Source organism: Rhinichthys klamathensis, unplaced genomic scaffold (genome assembly GCF_029890125.1).
Source record: "Rhinichthys klamathensis goyatoka isolate OS25496 unplaced genomic scaffold, OSU_Roscu_1.1 h1tg000059l_1, whole genome shotgun sequence".
Taxonomy (NCBI): Eukaryota; Metazoa; Chordata; class Actinopteri; order Cypriniformes; family Leuciscidae; genus Rhinichthys; species Rhinichthys klamathensis.
Window position 1 is genome coordinate 8,919,680 of NW_026606604.1, and position 21,944 is coordinate 8,941,623.

A 21,944-nucleotide genomic window follows, 5' to 3' on the forward strand; every position below is an offset into this window, starting at 1 on the left:
ATTAAATACCTCCGGAAAGAAGCACAAAAAAAAAAAATTTTTTTTTTTTTTTTTTGGGTCTGTGCAGCTGTCAAGTTAAACCAAATCATTCTGATGTTATCCAATCATATCCACTGTTGAGATTGATCAATTGCTAATCAATGGATTTATTTGGTAAATCGTAGTTTATGTGTCTTCTTATCCACCTCAATTGAACACATACGTTTTTTCAATGCACATTTTTAGAACTTAAGTGCATCTTTGCGGTTCCATTCAGCGGGGTTTTTAATGCAATATCCCAAAAATGCGCATAAAAATATCTGGATGGAAACTAATGCTAATGATTAATTGTGCACAAAACATCAGGACTATTAAGGAAGTAAACAAGGTCAAACTTAATGGAATTGAGCATTTAAATACATGTCATGCATATTATGAGTATCCACTCAACTGTATAAAGTGGAGTAAGGATGATTTTGGGACCATTTCCAAAACACAACCTCATTATATTCCATTATTGGCATCTCTCCGTTCTTTTGACCATTTCATTCCAAACTAATTAACATTCAAAGCTATTCTTTGTTGGTTTGCTCCTGTCGTATTCTCCTAATTAAGCCTATACCTCCGATTAAATAATGGATGGGTTGCGTTAGTCAATTTGAAATTCAAATCAAGACTTAACGAATTTCAAAAACACAATGAGAGCAAGAAATAAAGAATTAAAAACCCTGAAACAGCTAATGTAAAATAAAATGTAACAAAAGAGAACCAAAATAAGCTACAGTCCTTGAAAGGACACTCTTATGGCACATAAGTAACTGAATTGCCAAAAAATCTTAAAATAATGAATGTTTCATTACTAGGATTCTATTATTCTTTGCTAAGTGCAAATAAAAAAAATAAAATAAAAAAAAACACTCATTACATTTATGGCTGCAAACAGAAACATTGTTAATTCAGTAATTGTTTCATGGTCCAGTCACTATTTAGTTAGTGTTTATTGTTTGCAATAAAATGCTCTGAATCCCCATAAAAGCTTGCCAATAAAGGAGTAAATGCCTAATACCTTTTCAAGCATTGATTTTTCACTCATTCCCTGCTTGGTTAGTTTTCACTGATGTGTCTGGAGCTTTTCGCTTCCTATAGGAGTTCAACAAGCTAACTGAACCTGCGAGACACAACTGCAACTTCAGCAATCGAACGAATGTGCTGATAAGACCGCGGGTTGTTCTGTTATCTAAACCTGATAATATGACAAATGTGCTGACGATTTCATTCAGCAACACCAAGCAGACTTTAATCCGTTCTACCTCAGCTCTCCTAACAAGGGCGCATGCAAGAACGGCGAAGGGATTTCATTTACACGGCAGTATGTTATCTGAAGTAACATTCACACAGTCAGAATGAGTTTTGTATAAAACATATACAAGTATAGTCATATGTTGCCCTATATTATAGGAAACACCCACCTGTAGACAGCAGTTAGGGGGCGTTTGGATCCCGCTTTAGGCCTGTAGGGTTTGGGCTCTCCGGCCATATTAATATCTGCAGAAACACAGAAGAATTCAAAGTCAAACACTTGTAGAAATGAGTTCTCTTTGCACACTTAAGGCCCATTCACGCCAGAGTTATAATTGTTAAGAAAAACATGCATTTTACTTTATTTTACAGTAGGCCTACGTACCTAAAAAGTGCTGGTTAATATAAGGTTAATCCATGGGTTAAGGTTAGGTTCAGGGTTAGTAAGTTATTACCCAGTAATTGTAATAATAATAATAATAATAATAATAATAATAAATCAGTTCAGGACATATATATCCTGTATTCTAAAAACACAGCAAAACTTTGTTTTCCCCAATATATAATCTCTAAAACTTTTGTGCAATATACCTATATGAGATTTCTATGAGAAATGCAGTCCATTAGAAATACAATTCACATATAGCAGGCAAACAGAACATTTTGTGAATAGGCATTTCATGCAAATGGCTGATAGGAGCAATGGTTCATTCACACTATATTGCTTTACATAATTAAAAAAATTCTGCTAGAAAAGTATGCTTCGGCTTTCTTCTATCTCTAAAATAAATGCAACATGGTTTGGTATTCTGTTAACGAATGCAATGACATTCATACATTTTTCTCTAAAAGAATTTAATTTCCCTGCTGCAGTAAAAAAGAGAGAAGGGATGAATAAGAAGAGAAGGAATGATGAAGCACTTGACATCGGTGCATCTATATGTACATTAAAGCATTTCTTATCAAACCATCATCCTTGAACGATAGCACATAAAGCACAGAACATCTGTGAGAATTATCTCCACCATCTGACCCTCATTACTCAGCACTCAAACACAAACACACACCACCGCTGCAATACACGAGGATTCAGGGGGGAAACTTTAAGATGAATGCAATATGGTTACATTCACATATTGTACTGTAGCTCTGAAATCTCACACTGATAGTGGTAGTACTTTCAGCTGCGAGGATTATGCAGGCAGAGTTCCTGTTCCTTAAACATTTTTGATCAAATAAAATAAATACCAACAATAATATGAAAAACAAGCATGTGTTTAAATATTATAAATATTTTTGGTAACACTTTTACAATAATGTTTCACTTGTTAACATTTGTTATTTACATTACATACAGTTAACAACCTAAAAACAAACCATACTTCTGCAGCATTTATTAATCTTTGATACTGTTAATAAATGAGACCTTAAAGGAGCTGTATGTAAGATTGTGGCCAAAACTGGTACTGCAATCACTTTCAAATTACTCTAGAGCGGTGTATCCCCTCCCCCTCCTCCCTGATTTGAGGTTGCCAGATAGGCTGCAGGATCCAGCAGGAACGTAGTCTGCTCCAAGAAGTGGTAACTAGAGCACAGCTGGCAACCCGGATCCCGCAACACTACTGACTTCGTGATTGGTAGATAGGTGGAGGGTGGAGCATCAGACCAAAACACAACATGACAACATCAACATCAGTTGAGGGCTGCAACTTCACTTTTTAAATGACAATATCCTGGCCGGACTACTGTTGTCAGTGATATAAGTATTTGAAATGAACATGATTTCTTAATGTCTAGTGACATATCAGGGCCATTTCATGATTAATTGAAATAAATTTCTTACATACAGCTCCTTTAAGTGTTACCATATTTGTTTTTATAAATACATTTCTAATAAAAAAATTAAAAAACACAATGGCAATGTTAAAATAAAAAACACGCATACTGCTTAATGTATACTGCACAGTATGTATCCGATCTACACTTTAGAAATGTAGTAAGCTGTTTTAAAGATTCCAGTCACATTCGAAACCACACTTTTAGAATGATAGCAGCAAAATACATTAACAAGTTAATTGAATATAAACAAGGATATATTTGTTGCAATGTTTACAAAGCCTGTCGCGATTGCGACTGGTGTTATAGCATCAAAACGAGAGGATAAAATATGACAGAAAACATGAAGCCTTTTCAGAAAGCATTATCTTGCAGAAATCCTGTTATATATGCTGATCTGGTGTAAATGCTCAAGCACATCGGCTCACGGAGTGACTCATACACGGTCTAGCCAAACTCACTCCAAACAGCAGCATAAGCATCATGCTTTTAGGAGAAATCAGGTTCCGTTTTCCATTTAATAAAGCGTCTGTTTGCTTGCTTCAGATGCATGCGTCACCTGTGCAAGGGTATCTGTCCAATAAAGGAAAGGGATGCAGCAGAGTGACATCTATTTTTCATTTTTATGCTGATTGATGGTAGTCACAAAAGGGTCATAGCTGTGGACACAAGGGAAATTTCTCATTCATCTGCATCCGCTCATTGGACTTTGCAATGGTTGCCTGGAGACAGACTGAGCCGAGAGGAGCTCTCCGTGGTCCTGAACCCTGGGCTGGCTGAGGGGGGAGTGGCTCTTTTTCACTGTTTGGATCGAAACATCATGAAAGCTTTCCATTGAGACGGGCACTCACAAAGAGACATCCGCAGCATCTGAAACAAGCCCTATTTTCAATGGAGATACCAAGGTCGTATTCACAAACATTTTTTATTTAACATAAGCAGTGTTTAGAGTGGTTCTAAAAAGTAAAATAAAAAAATAACGAACGACATGAATGTCACTGCATTAGATAAAATGATCAAACTGAGTGGTATTTATTTTAAAAGGAAGCACAAGCACACTTCAGGCATTTCACAAAAAGATTGGCTCCAAATGATCAAATATATATGTAGTTCAAAATAAAGACAAAACGCATTGGGTTGTCAAATGTTAGTGGAACCTCATGAGGCAAAACTTTAGCGTAACAATTTTAACCTGACAGGCAACAACGAAAATCTGCTTTTGATTTGTTGTGTTGGTTCTCTCTGCTCTTTTCCCCCCTCTCTATGAAGAACAACTGATCTCTTCTCAGTTTGACCTTACAAACACAGCTGTGTACATCCATTAATCACAAAAATCTTGCAATTACGGTGGCAGACTATGCAAAAAAATAAATACACAGAGGGTTCACTGAGAGGAAATGATGAGGTCAGTATCTCCTCTGAATCTCTGGTTTATTAAAGCGCCCCATTATGCTTTTCCGGATGTTACCTTTCCATATATTACCATATTCGGATATTAGCATAAAATTGACACCACAGTAAATGTTCTTATCACTATGAATCAGATGTTTCCAACACACACTGTAAGCGTAGACTAATTACAACAGACTGGGTCATCCGACCAATCAGAGCAGAGTAAACCAATCACAACAGACTGGGCCATCTGACCAATCAGAGCAGAGTAGGCTCTCAGAAAGGAAGGGCTTAGAGAGACTGAATTATCAAACCATTTCAGCGACTGTGAGAAAAGAGGTACTGCTCAATGTATAATATGAGAAAATTAAAGTGTTTTTGACATCAGATGCACCTAAAGCTATAGAAGACCTCCAAAACAAAATTAGGAACCTTTAAAACAGCACTTTAACAGGTTTGGTCTGGTACGTGGACATCAGGGAAACTGAAAATTATGCAACTAACCATATATATACACATACACAGTTGGATAGCAAACAAAAAATAGGAGAAACACCTTCAGTTGTGCATCTAATCAAACTCCATTGTATTATTTTGTTCACTAGGCAATATGGCTAATACTACTGCAATTTTTGTCCCAGTGTGTGTTCAGTAAATCACACTTCTACACATGGTTATGCATTTACAAAATGGTAATTTTCCTATTCAGCCTATGTCAAGTAATTCTGCATACTGGGAGGACTGTGCAGTTCACTATAATATGCAATTCATGGTCACCCCTTGACGTCCATTGTAAAACAATTTGAGAACCACTGTATTAATGCAAGCATTTCTGAGATCAAAATATTTAAAGTCCCTCTGTGGTGAAAATCAAGATTTTAATGTTGTTTATATGTCTATGTGGTGTTTTAATATGCTTTAAGACAAACCATGTGCAAATTCATAATTCAACCACTGCCGAGTATTTTCTCCTTAAAACTGCGGTGAACCAAAGACAGTCTCAAAAATGACATCACAAACTACCTTGTAACCAATCAGGTCAATGTGTGATCGTCAACAAGTGGATCCCTGAGCTGGTGCGAGTGAGTGGAGGCGGGGATATGCATATTCATAAAAAACGCGTATACTAATTGAGGCAAGGGTGTAGTTACATTTAAGCTATTTTAAGGCATGAAGAATTTTATTTTCAAGGAAAAACATTTAAATATATGTCATTTTGGTGATCAAAGATGAGTTTTAAGGGATAAAATGTTTGACTACAGGGGAACTTAAATGGTTTCTTAGAAAAGGAGAGAGAAGGGGTGACTGGTGAAACTGAAATGTGCAAAATAATTGGGAAGTGAATGGAATCAAACTGCTTAAATTAAAGTGACGCTTGTGCACTTTTATTCTGTTCTAAACGGGAATGTAGTGGAGGAAATACACAACTGACAAAAACACGTGAAGATATGAAAAATACAGTCATTATTGAAAATTACTTCTGATGATACTGGCTGACTGTGCATTATACCACTTACAATGCAATGTAATGCAATAAAATAAAATTCTAATCTTTATTTTATTTAATTCTATCTATCCATCTATCCATCTATACACACACACCCCAGCTGGGTGCTGATTTATCCTGAGTTGCCATCTGTTTTACTGCTTGCTAAAGAGAAGAGCAAGCAGACTGCCACTTACAGCCAAACCTTCATTTTCTTCCACTTAGCACACTGTCACATCTGAAAGTCACAGTGAAAGTAAGGTACACACACACGCACACACATTCTCTACCAGCCATAGACTCTGCAACATCTCCATAGGACATCTATTTAAATCTTGATATTCAGCAGGAGGTATACCTATAATTAAGTTGATGCATTTGATACCGTGTCTCAAAATGTAGTGTATGTTAATCTTTCTCACTGTTTTCTCAAGCAAAACACAGCATCTAATCTCGTCTACTTTTAAGGAGCTATTTAGAAATTGACAACCCCTGATTAAAAGGGCAGCATGCTGCGAACATCTTGTTTTGTCTTCTACGGATGAAAGCAAGTCGAATGGTTTTGCAACAACATGAATGTGAGTAAATGATGATCATTTTCATGTAGCGACCACAAAAGGGTCCATGTAGAGATTTTCCGCAGAGTTGAACGTGGCTTACTTATGCATTCATTTAAAATTCCTTTACTGACCTAATTAAATGTTCCACGTCTGGCAACACTCATCTGCGCAGACCTCTCAAGGACTGCTTTATTTCTTGAAGTTGCATCTATACAGTATGACCAAGTCATCCAGCCCTAAATCTGAAGGGACCTCTGAAACATAACTCTGCTGCAGACAATATGAAGCCAAAACATAAAGCACAAAGTTTAAATGAGTAAATGATGAAGCACTGCAGGCGCCTGAAGGTTTGGGTGTTAACGGGCTTATAGCCGGTGATCAGACGCATACGGCGAGATGTGAGCAGCTAAAGCAAACATCAACATCTCCCGCGCGGATTCTCTCTGATAATCCAGCCGTATGAAACGATCATGCCTTTTGATGATAATCGGGCTGAGGAATTTTCCTTTGCACTAAATCAGTTACAGCAAAGCACTCATCCTAACAAAATCCTGTTACCATGCTTTGAAACACAGATTAGCGAGAGATTTTAGAACGAAACCACATATTCATCGTCTAGCTAGGATTTAAAGACTGAAGTTAAAATCGTGATCTGATGAGTAGCAATGCTGCCGTAACATGAAGTAAAATAAGGGGAGAAAATAATGAAAACATTTTACAGTAAAAACCTGTTCATTATATCACTATAAAATTATCACATATAGAGACAATACATGTACTTTTACATAAAAAAAATTAGTAACACTATTTTACGGACATTGATACATGTAGTTACTATAGTAAAAACAATAAATTATGCAGAATGACATGCAACTAACCCTAAACCAAACCTTAATCCTAACCCCTAAGTACAGAAATACAAGGCATTGCCACAATTGCCCTGCTGTCAACCACAGCTGCCAATTTTTACTCTAAATTGAACAGAATTTTATGGAAGTGCACACCATTTTATAGTGGAGGAATTTAGTTCATAAACTAAAGTATTTGAATTTTGAAAACCGATCAAGTGCCCTTGCATTGGGCCTGTTGCTCTAATTAGCCTGCATTCTGCTTGACTGGGATTTCCACAAAATTAAAGGGTTAGTTCACCCAAAAATTAAAATTGTGTCAGTAATTACTCACCCTTGGCCAGCATTACACGCATCACACACATGACCAGCGTCGGCCAATAGTGAGCCTACGTTCTGATGTACAACCCTGAAGCGCTGCGCTGTTACACTACGTGAACTCACTCAGAAGAAAATTAATAGTTGAATAAAGTTGTTATTTTTGTACTCAAAAAGTATTCTCGTCACTTGATAAACTTATGGTTGAGCCACTGAAGTCACTTGGACTATTTTAACGATGTGTTTACTAACTTTCTGGGCCGGCAATGGAGAAGTGGGACAGCTCTCAGACTCAGATTTAATCAAAAATATCCTAATTTGTGTTCTGAAGATGAACAGAAGTCTTACGGGGTTGGAACAACATGAGGGTGAGTTATTACTAACAGAATTTTCATTTTTGGGTGAACTAACCCTTTAAGAACGGGAAGCACATGTTTTAGTCTTGGAGAAGCTCATTCTTTTTCCATTCACAACCCAATGACACTTGATTTTTTGACTGGATGTCTCAAACAGCTTTTCCACTCATTCGGTGTCTTTGTTCTCCGGTCACTGCTGAAATAATCCATCTATAGCACTAGTAAGAAATCTGCCATACACCTATAGCTGGAATTGAATTGTACCAATATGTACAACAGCTGGGCTGTGTGAATTTACACGATCAGAGCAGGAAGCAATGAATTACACAATTAAGTGATGTTGACAGATCTAATATGACTAATATATTTATGATGCAGCTGTGCCCTTAGATGAAATCAAATCAATTAACTAACAAGAACATCTCAATAACAGGAGTTTAGTTAGGATTAAACAAACTATACTCTAATATGAATATCAATAAAGCTTGCGCAAATACAAAATCATGAGCGTTATATTACCATTCTCTCAATGGAAATGCCATTTTGGCTGCCTATGCATATACATTTTGTTTGAGGCCAGAGGACATGCATCTATAAGGAATTCTTGTGAAATGTAAACAGCCTGTTGGGAGCAAGTCCACACTCATCAGCTTCACAGGCCAGTGGGATGACCAGGTCAAATCCATCCGTCACTCTGAGATCTATAAACCTGCACTGACAGGGTTATCACACAGCAGACAACAGGCCCAGTGAGAACAGATATTATGAACTGGGAGATTTCATAAAGAATTTTTTTTTTTTTTAAATGGTGCAATTAAATATCTTTATTAGTATAACTGAGCAGTAAAAACAGCTCTAGTATTCTATTTAGATCATTTTCATAAGCTGTCGCCTCCTAATCCACATCTGAAGGTCAGGAGGGATGCAAAGTAGTGTGGGGCTGCTCATAAATAAATTTTAAAAAAATCTACTTTTAGAACGTGCTAGTTTTAGGAGTCTTATGTGTGTCAAAGATATTAATATAAGAATTTGTATAGATGATGATGCACGGTTACGTTCACACAGCAGCCGAATATGGTTGTCACTCTGTTTTAGGATGCCATATGGTCACAGTTTAGGTATTAAAGAGTGACAACCACATTTAATAAACAAACTGACTACCTTAAAAAATGCTGCATTATAAATAATAAAAATATAAATAATGCACTATAAAATTTGAGTAATCACCACAAGATCAAGATGAGCTCATTAAAGCAGCATGCATAACAATGACTGTATAAAATGAATAAAAGTAATTAGCACTTTTTATAACCACAATATCAGCAGACTATCCTCATAACACACATTATTATGTGCACAAAGCCACTGTTTAACATGCATCTCAAGAGGTTTAGTTACTGATAATAGATTATCTGCATAGATCGTTCACGACGATAATGGTGATGACGGTGATTATGAGGAGGAGGAGGAGAAAGAGGAGGACAATGAATGGTCATGAAAGGAATTAAGGGTTTTTTATGACACTTTAAATTGCTCAATTGTTCCTGGCTCAATGTAACATTAGAGGAGAACAATGACAGGCCATTTAATCAAGATGGATCATTTCAGATCCTGAATAGCCAAAAATACCAAAACACAACCATCCATCATGCTTCAATTATATACAGTTGACAAGGATTTCAATAGGTAAAACAATTACATATCCAATCACTTAAAACACATGGTGTGTTCCGATTGACATGGTCCCTAGTACGCAGTGTTCATTGCTCCCTACTCCTAAACATTAGACTTTATTGTAAATTTAATTGACTATTGCAGCTATTAAATGACTATTAACAGATTTCAAGCTGTACTGTAATTGTCATTCATTATGAAAATTCACCTTTTGCTAAACTTGCTCAACTTCCTTTTCTCATCACATATAACATCAGAAAGGAATTCATTTTCAATAAAAAGTGCCCTTCGAACTGAACATGTTTGCTCCCTTCAGGTTGGAATCTCACTTGAAGGGATAATTCACCCAAAAATTAACATTCTGTCATCATTTACTCATACCCTCAATTTGTTCCAAACCTGTATGAATTGATTTTTTGCTGAACACAAAAGATGATATTTTAAAGAATGTTGGTAATCAAACAGTCAATGACACCCATTGACTTTCATGGTAGGAAAAATAATACTATGGAAGTAAATGGCTACCGTAAACTGTCTGATAAACAACATTCTTCAAAATATCTTCTTTTGTGTTCAACAAAAGAAAGAAACTCGTACAGGTTTGGAACAACATGCGCGTGAGTAAACGATGACAACGATGATTTTTGGGTGAACTGTCCCTTTAAGATGGCGGAGTAGCCTACCCTGTGAAGTACACTTCGCAGTTCACTTACGGTCGAATGGGAACGCACTTATGGATTCAACTGAATCTAACATCAGCATTGTGTGGATGTTTCTTATCTTTTTGATGTGACATGATGCGTATCTCTACTAACGTTACTCATGCACAGCACTGAGAATTTGCCAACATGCAACTGAACCGAACAGGTGAGAATGACGTGGAAGAAATACAAATATACATGTCGTTGTTTACCAATATTAAGCTTTTCATGACTAGTTGCGAGTTTATGCTAATAAAGAGACATGCACTGAATGCAAAACAACACACTCTCAAAGTTACACTGATGGTCGTAAACTCACACCGGTGATTTCGACGTTTCCCTTTAAACATGGTCATTCTGAACGGCTCCAGTTTGACGGCTCGGAAATCCTGCTCGCGCTCGGGAAGATTAGACCGAACCTCAGCTGCGATTGTGAACAAACAGAAACAGATCTGCTTTTTCTAAAGCGAAGAAAACGAGACCAACGAACCAACAGACGCTACCATTACCGTGGTCTAGAAAGGGGTGCTTCTCTCTTTATATCTAGATAAGAGGCGGCTCCAACAGCGGGGAAGGCTTGTTTAATGATATTCATGATACAGTCATTTAGGATTGGACACAAGCACGCGACGTCAGCACTAGCGATTAATATTCAAGATCCAGTCTTCCTCATTGGAAGGCTACTAGGAACGTCAAGCACGTTCTCATTAATATTCATGAACCGTCGCTATGGTAGGATTTGTAATTTCAACAAATCTAGATCCAATGAACTCGCATGTTACGATGATTTATAAATTTTCTGCTATTTAGCAGTAACGCCGATCAGTAATAATTGCTTGCACCTATTTAAGTAATAGACCATAAAGTAATAATAGTCCTACATGACAATTATTATTACAAGCCATTAAAGTAGGCCTATAGTTTATAACAATAATAATATTTTAAAAGATTATAGACTAAATTATTATCTAACTTTATTCCTCATTGATAAAACTGTTAGTTTTCCCAGAACCTCTCAGTTTTGGGATTTTTAACTGATTCTCTATATTCTACATCGAACTTTTTTTCATAAGAACTTAAACAAAACATTTTTCAATTAATTTAATATTTATGTGTACAATTTGTAATTTTTGAAACATTTATTTCAACAACAACAACAAAAGTAGTGTCTACAATAGGCCCACTGCAGTCATCATTACACATTTGCATAGTTACATAAAACCCTCAGGTTAGGAGCTGGGACCAAATGAGAAGCAATCATGCCTGCTTTTCCTTAAAAAACACCCCACAATCACCACGATCTTGATTATGATCATATTGTTATGCTTTCTGATGCAAGGGACTGTGTTGTTAAGGAGACAGAGAAAGAAAATGTACAGTCCTACACTTCTAATAATGTGTAATGTATTCAGTTAGCTGTCAGTGCATGGCTATCAGTGTGTGGGTTGTACTTGTTTCTGACCAAAATAGCATCGAAAATGTACTTTTCACGATCCGACTGAGAAAGATACCAGAACAATGCTGGCAATATCTGCGTATCCTGACCTAAACATGACCAATTACTGCACTTTTAATAAGGCAGAAGCAATTAATGGTTTTCTATAATATCATATTATAATGAGCTCATTGTTTATATAAAATGAATACATGATGTTAGCTAACTGCATGATTTATCTTAGAACTGTACATTTCTGATATATGGACACATATATTATCTCGGAGTTGGACACAGTCACCTCTGATAACAGATCACTCTAAATTGCATGTAGACTCATTTCTGTAAAGCTGCTTATATCAAACATCTGTATAGCATGTACATGTAGACAACTGCAGGAAATTTGGAAACACAACATCGCCATCTTCTGGACAATGCAAAGCAGCACCTTTAATAAATCACAAAGAACAGAAAATGTTGCAGAATATAATGTTGATGTGATTTGAGGTGTTGAGGTGTAAAGATATATGAAATCTCAAGTTGATATATTCTTTAATGATCTTTAGTGATTTTGTAGAATGTTTTGGCCATTTTTTCCCCATTTAATAAAAGTGAATTGAAAGGAGGCAGTCAAGCTCAAAAAAGAAAAGGAATGACAGAATTTAAAAGATTTTTGGTAACCTATCCCTTTAAGTCAAACGTGTGACATGTCATCTGTATTAAAGCAGATGTATTCAATAATTTAATTTTGATTTATTCTATGCAGCAGAAACTGACCGACCTTAAAAGATGATAGAATTAGCCATAACTGCAGCCTTTCCCCCCTCACACACACACACACACACACACACACACACACACACACACACACACACACACACACACACACACACACACACACACACACACACACACACACACACACACACACACACACACACACACACACACACACACACACACACACACACACACACACACGTTATTCCAGTGAAGAAAATGCAGTTCAGTGATGCTCAACATTCATATTCAAAGTGGAAACATGACACATCCTCTAAAAACAGCCTGTGACGAGTTTCTTCTGACTGTTTATTTATCTGGGAGAACTAGTGACATTAAAATCCAACCTAAATTAGCTTAATGGTTGTAAATGGATAAAGTGATGATATATAGCTGAAAATAACCTCATAATGGGACTAGAGTGCACAAAATCACATGAGAACACTGAAATGCTACTTAAACAGTCATTGAAGTCTGACTGATTTAATGGACTGTCATATCGCTTGCAGTCAGTCATCTGACCACACACACACACACACACACACACACACACACACACACACACACACACACACACACACACACACACACACACACCCAACAAATAATGGCTCTGGAAAATAGAGAAAGCATCAAGCATGGAATCCTATTTGCACATTTTATTTCTCTTTAGGGGTCTTCCTCGATCATATCCATTCTATTCCACCCAACCGGGATGCTTCCTTCAAATAATAGAAGTCATAATGAAGAGCGTATTGTTCTCTTTCGCTCAGTTCAGTGGAGCTCATATCCACCATGATGGCGCTGGATTAATGGAGTGTGCTTGATGGATGGCACATCGCACCGTACTACAGTCAATGACAGTCTCACGGCAACGCAGAAGAGGAAAGGTAAAGAGATTTAGACAAGGAATAGTTCATGCTAACATCAAATCTGATTTGTGTATATTCAAACTGCATAAAAAATAAGTGTGAGAATGTCGGAATATATTTGCTATGAAATTTATCTTGATGTTTATGGATTTGTATTTTTTTTGTCGGAGAGGACAGAAGGCTGTAATGGGCTCAGTGGACTGTTTGATGAGAAAAGATATTCAGTGGGATATTCATGTGACCTTTAACACTAAAACACAAATCAGTGTAAGACTGGAACAGGATTATGAAAAGGTCATGGAGAGATAGACACTCCAGGTGTGAAAGGAAAAGGAAACTATGGGACTGAGAAAGTCAAATCAAAAGAAGATCATGTGACACTAAAGACTGGAGTAAATTCAGCTTTGCATCACAGGAATAAATTACACTTAAAAGCAAGTATTTTAAATGGTAAAAATATTTCACAATATTACTATTTCTACTGTATTTTTCAAAATAAATTTAGCCTTGGAAAGCATATAAAAAAACTTACTTATATAGGCTATATATATATATATATATATTCATTTTTAAATGATACTTGTATAAATTATTGAAACATAATTTATACAAAATATTTTATTTAATATATTATTTATAAATGTATTTGCAATTGTGTCCAACAACAACAAATATACAAACAAGCAAAATATTCTTTAAAGGGATACTCCACTTTTTTTTGGAAATAGGCTCATTTTACAACTCCCCCAGAGTTAAACTGTTGAGTTTTACCGTTTTTGAATCCATTCAGCCGATCTCCGGTTCTGGCGGTACCACTTTTAGCATAGCTTAGCATACATCATTGAAGTGGACAAGACCATTAGCATTTCTAAAGAAAAATGACCAAAGAGTTTTGATATTTTTCCTATTTAAAACTTGACTCTTCTGTAGTTACATCGTGCACTAAGACCGACTGAAAATGTAAAGTTGCGATTTTCTAGGCTGGTATGGCTAGGAACTATACTCTCATTCCTGCGTAATAATCAAGAAACGTCACTGCCGTACCATGAGAGCAGCAGGCGTAATGATATGACGCAGCGCCTGAAAATAGTTCCGTTGTGTTGAAGGAAGGTGGCCTATTTTCAGGCGCTGCGTCATATCATTACGCCTGCTGCACTCATGGTACGGCATTGAAGTTTCTTGATTATTACGCAGGAATGAGAGTATAGTTCCTAGCCATACCAGCCTAAAAAATCGCAACTTTTCATTTTCCGTCGGTCTTAGTGCACGATGTAACTACAGAAGAGTCAAGTTTTAAATAGGAAAAATATCAAAACTCTTTGGTCATTTTTTTTTGAGAAATGCTAATGGTCTTGTCAACTCCAATGATGTATGCTAAGCTATGCTAAAAGTGGTACCGCCAGAACCGGAGATCGGCTGAATGGATTCAAAAACGGTAAAAACTCAACAGTTTAACTCTGGGGGAGTTGTAAAATGAGCCTATTTCCAAAAAAAGTGGAGTATCCCTTTAAGCAAAATATGTCTTTTTTGTCATTTGATTTTGCGGTGAAATGTGACTCGGACATGTTTTTGTAAGATTCCCCCATAAGGGAAGGGTAAAGAAAGGCAGCACTGTTCCACATGAGTGAGTCTGGTCTCTGATTCCAGCTTCCTGCGTGAGTCGTAACATACTAGTCTCGCCTCATCCTGATTATGAGCTGGTCTGGGGTCAGTGCACTCATGGACCCACATTCTCTGCTAATCTAATTCTGAGCACATGCAGGCCGATCTGAAGCCTGTCAGAAATCCAGTCGTGGTCTTCCTCCTGCTGTGAAATGGGAAGGTGCTTTTGAAGATAAGAGGGATTAGATGGTGGGAAATGGTTTTACAGTCTTCATTCAGTAAATTAATCTCAGGGAGATTACGCAGAGAGGTAATACCCTTTTCTGATTTATTTGAATCCAATTCATGCTGCAGGCTCAGTATTAAGGTCAAATTCAAAATCAGACAGATAAATAAGATGTTACTTCAGAGATTATATATGAAACAAAGCCCTAAGTGATGAACTGGACAGCCTGCCTCAAAACAGAAGCCAATTCTGATTTACAGCTTTAATTCCGATATGAACCACAGGGTGGCGCTCTAAGACCAATATGAATCAGTACTGCTGGGAAATGAGCATCCAATTCAGATCTGAACGCGTTTCAGATGTCTGCAACACAATTCCACAAAGATATTATTGGTTAATACAATCTGATTTAGTCTCCATCAAGAGTTATTCATCCTATCTAGAGACTAAATTACATGTGGCAGCAGAACTGTGAGATGAGAATGGGGAGGAATATGGATTCATTTTCTTGGCTGATATGAAGTCCATAAATCCAGCAGGAGCTCATAATAATAATGTCACCGTTAGATCAGGCCAAGGGTCAGTTTGTTTAACACTCTAGACCAGCGCTGCTTCAATAATGTAAAGTAAGGACATAGAATATAAATTTCATTTTCAGTGTAGCTTCTCTTTTTATTCTCATGACAATGGAGGACTCTTGATGTGATTTCACTTGACACATCTAGCCCCTGAGCGCTCTATAAGAATAACAGACACTCCAGTCTGCTATAATTTTGCTCCGATGTTGCTCAGATTTTTTTTTTATATCTTACATCAATTATGTTACATTTCAGTTTCAGTATGTTTCTATCTACAGTATATTCTTGTTTTAAGAATAAAAACAACAAAAAAGTGATAAAGATGTTTACATTGTTGCAAAATATTTGATTTCAAATAAATGTTGTTATTTTGTTCTCTATTCATAAAAGAATTCTATCACAGTTTCCACAAAAATATGAAGCAGCACAACTGTTTTAAACATTGATAATAATACGAAATGTTTCTGGAAATCAGCAGATTAGAATGCTTTCTGAAGGATCATGTGATACGGAACACTGTAAACCCGAATAAATTGGCAAAACTAAAAAAAAATAGGTAATGAGTTAAATTTTTAAGTTTGGAAATTCAAAGTTTAAGTAAGCAGAACTGTCAGATATTTATTTGTACTCATACATTTTTAAATGCTCTTAACTTGAAATTTGAGTCAGCTAATTCGTACATTTAACTTAAAACTATCATCTAATCTCAACTTAAATATTTTTAGCAGTGGAAACTTGGCTACCGTTAACTAGCAAATTCAGTAAAAGCTAACTTGCTAATTGGTAACACAATGCTTTGATAGCATTAGCATAGCATAGCAATAAGTACGACAATATAGAACTTTTACCATATATCTTCTGTTCTCAAACCAAACTCATGATCCACTCATCACCATTGCCCAAAAAAACAACATAATAGAAACTCTTCTAAATTAGCATAGCAAAATATTAAACACTAAATCTTCCACTTAACATTAATCTTGCACAAAAAAACATGACATAAAACTTAATTTGAGCATTAACTCTCCCTTTGAGTGTCATGGCAAAGAATGCTGGGAAATAGAAATCCCAGCCCAGTTTCAGTTAAATATAATTTCATCTAAATGAAAAGACACAAGTTCATAAAACTCAAAACAATGAAACAATTCATTACTTAAAATGTGTCAGTTTTGTGAACTGAAAAGAAAAATAAAGTTCTAAATACTCATAAAAGTTCATTTGATTGAACTAATTTGTTTAAGTTATGTTTACCCCACTCAAAACCAATTCATTATTTTGAACATTAGGGTTTACAGCGAAGACTGGAGTAACGATGCTGAAAATTTGTCAAAATTTTTGACTTTGCCATCACAGGAATAAAATAAATTTAAAATAGACATATTTCAGCATTTCTGCAAGTTAAAATAGGAGTTAAAATCCTACACTATTTGCTAATACAGTTCTTTTTTTTTTCAAAGCTTGTTACGCATTTATTTCCAAACGTCGATTCACGATCAATCCGCCCATCCCGAGTGTAAAAGTCTGTATTTGTTCTTCACTTAATCTCAGTGCGGTCTAATTGCGATATCAAAGAGATCTAATTATAGTGATTTCCCTTTCCTAGCCTCCAAACCGCCACTCTAACCGCAGGTAAAGACTCCTGGATCAACCCTGGGATAAGTGTTTTGCTCAGGGCCACTGCAGTGACAGGACAGCAATGGGATCTGAGTAACTCTGGGTCGCCCCTGCTTGAGATTGCACGTGGAACCTGAGGCAAACCACACATTACTCTTGACTCCTTCCTTATAGAGAGCCAGAGGAAGCTTGAGGTTGAACGAATCTCTCATTTGGCATTATATATTTGGAGGAAACTTCCCTGGTCTTGTCTCCCTCTGGCTTCTCCTATATTCTTCCTCCTCCCCATGACTTTTCTCCTTTTAAATGGAACATCTTTTGTAGTTCCTTCAGGCTTCAGCAGGAGATCAAAGAGCTTTACGGCAGTATCACGGAATAAACATTGTTGATGCAATGCTGATGGTTGTCAAGGGCACAGCAGTCATGAACTTCATGCGAACGGATGTAGTTTTTTTTTAAACCTTTTTTTATGATTAGTAAGAGGCAAAAATCTCTTAGATCCAAGAATATACGTCCGATTCCTTGTGACGTGCCATGCGAATAACCCGATTTCCAACATGACATCATGACTTTGCGTAAACATACACGCCACTTTCAAGTCTAGTGGCGTGTTATCTATACGCATTTTGAGCTATCTGCGTGTATGATCACGCCGAAAAGAACCGTCATCTTTTGCGTTTATGTCTACGCCGTTAAATGTCTGAGTGATCCCGCGTGTATGTACACCGTACACGCCGTTAAATGTCCGAGCGAGAAGCAAAATGTAGATCTACATTTGGGGAGCGATATTTTTTTTCCTAGGATGGTAGGGGAAGACTCATAAATGGTATTAACCACAGTGACGGGTAGGTTTAGGGAGGGGGTTGGGGTAGGTCATATATGTATTATATATACAGTAACAGTAATGTAACGTTAAGTCAACGGCGTTGATAAACACGCTGAAAAGCGATTATGCGTGTTGATAGCACGCCAAAAATGGAAATACGAATTGGCGTGTCATACATACGCCATTTAATTTCTCCCCAGCACTTATTGGGTAAGAGTCATTACAGCCAGTGGTCTGATTAAAAGCCTGTATACGCTCGCGTAACAGACCGGATGAGCGATCTGTGTGCGTTTAATACACTCCAGGTTGGTGTGTAAGTGTGAGTCAGTCTGTTCGCCTGGAGATAAAGGTCAGGTGTTGTCACTTCATGGAAACCAAGATGTTGTGTGTTTGAGTGTAAAGAGCAGATCCTTTAAGAGGTCTCACAGGGTTGTGTGTGTTCATCGGCCTGGCTGACATCTCCATTAAACCACTGCATTTAGGATGTAAGTTCACTTTCTGGCCCCTCGTCACATCTAGAGGTCCCCTGTCACGGATGAGTGTGAGGAAGATGATGTGAGGGTTAAGATGCGAACGGGAAAAGGATCAGAATTTGTCATACACTTGGCAAAGGCAAAAAGCACTGCCTAAAATCTTTAACCCATACTGTTAAAAAGTTTTTTTTTTTTTGTGTTTTTTTAAAGAAATGAAAACTTTTATTTATCAGGATGCATTAAATTAACCAAAAGTGACACTTATCATGTTACAAATGATACAAAAGTATCACGTTTTCCACACCAAAAAATTAAGCAGCACAATTGTTTTCAACATTTAAAATAATGAAAAATATTTTTCTTGAGCAGCAAATCAGCATATTAGAATGATTTCTGAAGGATCATGTGACACTGAAGAAGACTGGAGTAATGATGCTGACAATTCAGCTTTGATCAGGAATAAATTACATTTAACAAACATTTAAAAAAAAGTTATTTTAAATTGTAATAATATTTCCCAATATTATGTTTTACTGTATTTTTGATCAAATAAATGAAGCCTTGGTGAGCACAAGACACTTTTTTTCCAAAAACATTATAAAATCTTACCAACCTCAAGCATTGGAACATTGCACTTATAGCTTATTGTTCTTATAATCCCATTGATTAAATACAATAAATTCAGCCTATTCAGTATTCTGACTAAAGGGGTTTATAATACATTTGTACTTCTCTAAAGATGTTATGTAACATTTTTGATAATGTCAATGTTCATATACATGTTAGTGTCTATACACACATATGAAAATGTATCTCACTTACTGATGAAACCTGAAAGAAAAGAAAAAAATTTAAAATATGACATAATGGTGCCTTCGTTCATGGCCAAACATTGAGACCTTGCTTTGCGTGTTTGAAAGGTGTTCCTTCACTCCATTGAATGCATCAGTTTCACAAAATTCATTCTGCTCCTGTTGTGTACAGTATATATTCATACATTACTGTGATTTTTTCCTTTTTCCTTTTTTCCCTGTTTTTGTATTCTGTGCCACTCGAACATCTGATAGTGTCATTCAAATACATAATAATTTCTGAGGATAACTGAGGCTTTACAGAATCCTGTGAGACTGGATTGGAAGATGAAGATGGGGCTGTGAGGATGAAGATGTGAAGTTGTGAGGATTTGAGGACCAGGGAGGAATCTAGAAGTCTGTGGTTTTGAATAGCATGAATATTCATTTGGTTATCATTAAATCATACTGATTTAAAACGTACATCCTTCCCCTGTCGAGCCTGTCAGATCTCTGATTCATGTTTGCATTAAAGGGCACTTTGAAGTGTGTTTGACATGAGCTGCATGGAATTTTAATGGGTGTTTTTAAACTGGATTGACTTCATGGATTTACTGCAACACCTCACTGCAGCTTTTTTTGAAAGTCAAAGAACTAAAGGGCAACGTTACAAGAGTCAAACTGAAGCTGGACTTGAAGCATGAGAACAGGAGTGAAACAGAGGCTTAAAACTTTACACCCAGAAGTAACTAAAGACATACACTTTCATCAACACCATCCTCAGCTCTTTTAGAAGATCAATGGTTTTCAACTGGTTTTGCCTCAGGACCCAGATGGCAACCCAACACAGTATCAATTTGACAAAACGGTATAAAAAAATGACATCAAAGTTAATTTTTGCCAGTAAGACTAGGAATTTTGTATGTGTGTATTTATTTATTTTTATTTGTCACGTGTAAAGTTTTCTGATTTGCTGATTTGGTGCTCAAGTATAACTTAATCTTTTTAATGAAATCTGAGAGAATTCTGTCCCTCCATTGACAGCTATGCAACTACCACTTTGATGCTTCAAAAAATGCATTAAAATATCATAAAACTAATCCATATGAATTAAGTGGTTTAGCCCAAATTTTCTGAAAAGACTGGATCGCTTTATATGATGAACAGATTTAATTTAGTCTTTTAAACAGAAGCTCAAACGAACCGGCTTGACGCGAGAGAACAAACGTCTTGCTGAAGCTCAAACGTGCTGCGAAACATGAGAATGAACCTCATTGGTTCTTGCAGAAGCTCAAACGTGCTGCGTAACATGAGAATGAACCTCATTGGTTCTTGCAGAAGCTCAAACGTGCTGCGTACATGAGAATGAACCTCATTGGTTCTTGCTGAAGCTCAAACGTGCTGCGTAACATGAGAATGAACCTCATTGGTTCTTGCAGAAGCTCAAACGTGCTGCGTAACATGAGAATGAACCTCATTGGTTCTTGCAGAAGCTCAAACGTGCTGCGTAACATGAGAATGAACCTCATTGGTTCTTGCTGAAGCTCAAACGTGCTGCGTAACATGACAATTAACCTCATTGGTTCTTGCAGAAGCTCAAACGTGCTGCGTAACACGAGAATGAACCTCATTGGTTCTTGCAGAAGCTCAAACGTGCTGCGTAACATGAGAATGAACCTCATTGGTTCTTGCAGAAGCTCAAACGTGCTGCGTAACACGAGAATGAACCTCATTGGTTCTTGCAGAAGCTCAAACGTGCTGCGTAACACGAGAATTAACCTCATTGGTTCTTGCAGAAGCTCAAACGTGCTGCGTAACATGAGAATGAACCTCATTGGTTATTGCAGAAGCTCCAACGTGCTGCGTAACATGAGAATTAACCTCATTGGTTCTTGCAGAAGCTCCAACGTGCTGCGTAACATGAGAATTAACCTCATTGGTTCTTGCAGAAGCTCCAACGTGCTGCGTAACATGAGAATTAACCTCATTGGTTCTTGCAGAAGCTCAAACGTGCTGTGTAACACGAGAATTAACCTCATTGGTTCTTGCAGAAGCTCAAACGTGCTGCGTAACATGAGAATGAACCTCATTGGTTCTTGCAGAAGCACAAAAGTGCTGTGTAACATGAGAATGAACCTCATTGGTTCTTGCAGAAGCTCAAACGTGCTGTGTAACACGAGAATTAACCTCATTGGTTCTTGCAGAAGCTCAAACGTGCTGCGTAACATGAGAATTAACCTCATTGGTTCTTGCAGAAGCTCAAACGTGCTGCGTAACATGAGAATGAACCTCATTGGT

The 21,944-nt window shown here is 36.9% G+C and overlaps 1 protein-coding gene across 4 annotated transcripts in view; it reads right to left on the reverse strand.

Moving 5' to 3' along the window:
• Positions 1–21,944, reverse strand: part of LOC130084098 (RNA-binding Raly-like protein) — a 140,161-nt gene that overhangs the window by 12,759 nt on the left and 105,458 nt on the right. For all 4 annotated transcript variants that reach the window (XM_056249270.1, XM_056249269.1, XM_056249268.1 and 1 more), the window contains one exon: positions 1,449–1,524. In XM_056249270.1, coding sequence (XP_056105245.1) covers positions 1,449–1,524 — 76 coding nt within the window. The remainder of the gene's footprint in view (positions 1–1,448; positions 1,525–21,944) is intronic.